This window comes from Cariama cristata, unplaced genomic scaffold (assembly GCF_000690535.1).
Source record: "Cariama cristata isolate BGI_N322 unplaced genomic scaffold, ASM69053v1 scaffold9246, whole genome shotgun sequence".
Taxonomy (NCBI): Eukaryota; Metazoa; Chordata; class Aves; order Cariamiformes; family Cariamidae; genus Cariama; species Cariama cristata.
This window is the reverse complement of record NW_009622700.1, coordinates 38,238-41,695: the sequence shown is the minus strand read 5'-3', so window position 1 is coordinate 41,695 and position 3,458 is coordinate 38,238. Positions and strand designations below refer to the sequence as shown.

General features: G+C 40.5%; 1 protein-coding gene across 1 annotated transcript in view; it reads left to right on the top strand.

The window, feature by feature from the left end:
- Positions 1-1,685: 1,685 nt before the first annotated feature.
- Positions 1,686-3,458, top strand: part of COLEC12 (collectin sub-family member 12) — a gene marked incomplete at its 5' end in the record, with an annotated part of 16,771 nt that continues 14,998 nt past the window's right edge. Inside the window, one exon of the mRNA XM_009702433.1 lies at positions 1,686-1,808. Within this exon, the coding sequence (XP_009700735.1) occupies positions 1,686-1,808 (123 nt within the window). The remainder of the gene's footprint in view (positions 1,809-3,458) is intronic.

The window sequence follows — 3,458 nt, the reverse complement described above, 5'->3', positions numbered from 1 at the left end:
CAGCTGAAAAGTTTAGAAAAAACATGTGCTGACATAATGTGGAAGGTGGGCTGACCTGTGGGAGATGCATTTCTGCCTTAGCGACGGCTAGTATACGTGCAGAGGGAATTGAGGAAAATGCCTTGTCAAATAAACTTTGTATAAATCCTCTTGCTGAGTTGCTCCAATATGGGAATCCCTCCTTGAAGTACCCTGGGCTTAAGGAAGTCACTGGAAAATGCTGTTCTTTGAGATAGAAATACAGTTGAGTTAACTTGATATGTCGCTCACCCGTCCTCTGTGAACCCAGGTGAAGTGACCCGTGCTTTTCTCTTAAAAAATGAAAAATAAAAAACCGCTCTGCAGAAGGTCATGAGTTGGGAAAAGTAAAATCAGCTGTGGGATAGGCCTTGGGGGAAATGTAAGTTACTCATAAAAAGCTATGGAGCAAGTTTTGATTAGTTAAGTAATCTGGTACATAGAATTTGGAGCTTAAAGCTTTCCTGTGGGACTCCCCTAATAGTACACAAATAGAGTAAAATATCAAAGAAATGCATTTTCTGAGAGACACAGAAAGCTGCATTAATCCTGGCCTGCTTAACGTGCATCGCAAAGAGGGATAAATCCTGCCCATTCGTTCCAGCACAGTGGTCCAGTTCTCACACGTTTGTGTTTCTGATGAATTTCTTGGTGAATTAATCAACGCTTCCAACACACTCGAGCTGTTCCTGAGGAGCACAAAGAGAAAAGAGGAATCTTGCTTCCCTAATAGACTCAAAGATATCAAACCATTCCGCAAAAGCTCAAACATGGAATAGTAAAGGCCTGTTTTCTCTCAACAACTTGAGGCCCTTTTTCTTAAACTTCCCCACAAAGGGAAGTTCACCAGGACTTTTCTGTTGGTATAGATGTACCGCTGGCTTTACCAGTACAGCATCTCTTCTCTTCTGTGGCAATAGTATTCTCCAAATGCCCCCCCCAAATAAGAAATAAAGTCTCTCTCATTAAGGAAAGAAATTTCACACAGTAACCATTTGTGGTAATGGTTAAAAAGCAGGACCAGTACTCCCACCAGGTTCTGTTGGTATAGATGTACCGCTGGCTTTACCAGTACAGCATCTCTTCTCTTCTGTGGCAATAGTATTCTCCAAATGCCCCCCCCAAATAAGAAATAAAGTCTCTCTCATTAAGGAAAGAAATTTCACACGGTAACCATTTGTGGTAATGGTTACAAAGCAGAACCAGTACTCCCACCAGCTTTTCACAATGTTATTTTATTTCTATATTTCCCTTCTACTGGAGCATTTACTGTTTCACATTGCCCCTGTAGAGAGAGTGAATGCTAAGAAAGAGCTGCTGTGGCCTGATGCCTGACGGAGGAGATGCTAATAAACATTGGACTTCCAAAGCTCACCATAGTCTTGTTAGCACAATTGGAAAATAGTCCTGTCTCTCAGGAAAGCCACAGATTTTCCAGTGAAGCAGAACCTACTTCTCTTCCATTTACTAAAAGTGATGGTGTCACTAAGCTGATGCTTTAACCACCATGGAGGCTAGCCTGGCAGAATAGGCAGATAGGCACCCATATATCATCTGCTTACGGAAATACTTTGTTCTTTAGAAAATGGAGGAGAAGAAATGGGGAGATAAAACCAGCAATGTGTTCTTTGCCATTGTTTTAAAATTCTTAAAATCTTCTTTTGCAGGTATTCAAGAGGGGACTCAATGTACCAAATGTAAAAATAACTGGGCACTGAAGTTTTCCATCATCTTATTGTATATTTTATGTGCCCTGTTAACAATTACAGTAGCCATTCTGGGATACAAAGGTATGTATGCATCAAGCCAAACATTTCACTTTCAGCCAAGCATCCAAGCACATTTCCACATATTAGATAGACAGGCATTTATCACATTTCACCTTAAATATCAATACCTTAGCAGTGTTGGCTTTTCGTACACATAACAACAAACTGCAGCCTTAGATTTTCACTTTCAAACAGTTATGAAGTTTTGAAACTAGATTAGACGTTTGAAAGAAAAGAAAAAGGTTAGATCATTCTTCCACCCTGAAGGAGTACTAACTGGAAGACTCAAAGCTCTGTAACATGTGCTCTACCTTGGTTTCACTGAGCTGTTTTACATGTATCCCACCTTTCCAGAATAAATGTCTTTCTCAATGGGAGAGCCAGGAGTAGTCTTACTAATATAGTATTTATCCCAGGAACAAAGTGTAGGATCAATATTACTTTGAAATATCTGGAAGAAAGATTGAACTAGGAGGTGCCAATATGTTGAGTTATCTACAATTATTTTGATGAACAAAGCTGCTTAGACACTTTTGACAGTAATTTCAAAGATTCTGGTAGCTGGGCAACTCAGTAATGGAGAAAATTTCATTTGTGCAAGTCATCGGTAGGGCACATTGGAAAGCACAGCTTAAAATTCCCATACGTCCTCAGCGCTAATTAACTGTAGCCACTTAGGCATTCTTATGAATGTTTTGATGTAAATGTCTGCTTGTTGTGCAGTCACAGCTAAAATGAGTTAAATAAATAAGATATGAGTTTCTGGTAAGAAAAAGAAAGTGAATAACATCATTGTGAATATTATAACAGGACAATTGCAGCATCTTGTAGAGAAAACCAAGCTAGCTTTAAACTAGCTGCTTGAGTATGGCTCTGAGAGTAGCTTCAAAACCCCTCCAAGAAGCTGGGTAAATATTCATGTGATTAGCATGCAGTGCATCCTGTGCCACCAACAGCTGTGCTCGTAGCAGAGCTGACATCACCTCTGGTCCTTTGCCAGCAAAAGAAAAGGAAATTGTAGAAATAGAAAGGGATAAATACTTATTTAAGAGGATTTGGTACAGTTTGGAGTAGGAAGAAAATGAAAACTGCTTTGTTTAGATGGAAGATTTAGCCAAGGAGATGAGAGAATGTGAAGTACAGATAGAGACACGTACGTATTCCTTTTTCATGATAAAGCAGACGGAATGCGGCAAATTAAAATCAAGTTGGAGGGACCATTGCTCTATATCTTGCTTTGGCAAATGTTTGTTCGTATGTGTGTAGGAAGCAATAGCAATAAGGAAACTGTCCAGAAGATCTCTTTGGGAGAGGGAATTTCTCTTCCTCGTTTCAGTCCACAGTTTTCAAGCTTCTTTCTCCATGGGGACCTCTAGCACCATCTTTTCCCCAGGCTTTGCTGTCATCTTGAGGCCCCACCTTTGCCACACTCATTTCTAAACCTCCTTCGTGTACTGAGTAGTCATTGGTGCCTGACCGGAGACTAGTCTTTCTGTCATAGCAGTACCAAGCCACATCTATCCAGGGCAAGGACAAAAGAATTTCCTCTCTCACAACAAAATGGGACAAATATTCTGAGAGGGTGGATAATGCATATCTTGCTTACAGACCTTAAGACATGTTGGTGACCACTGCTTCACCGCTCACCGACTCGGTGACTGCTCCACCTGA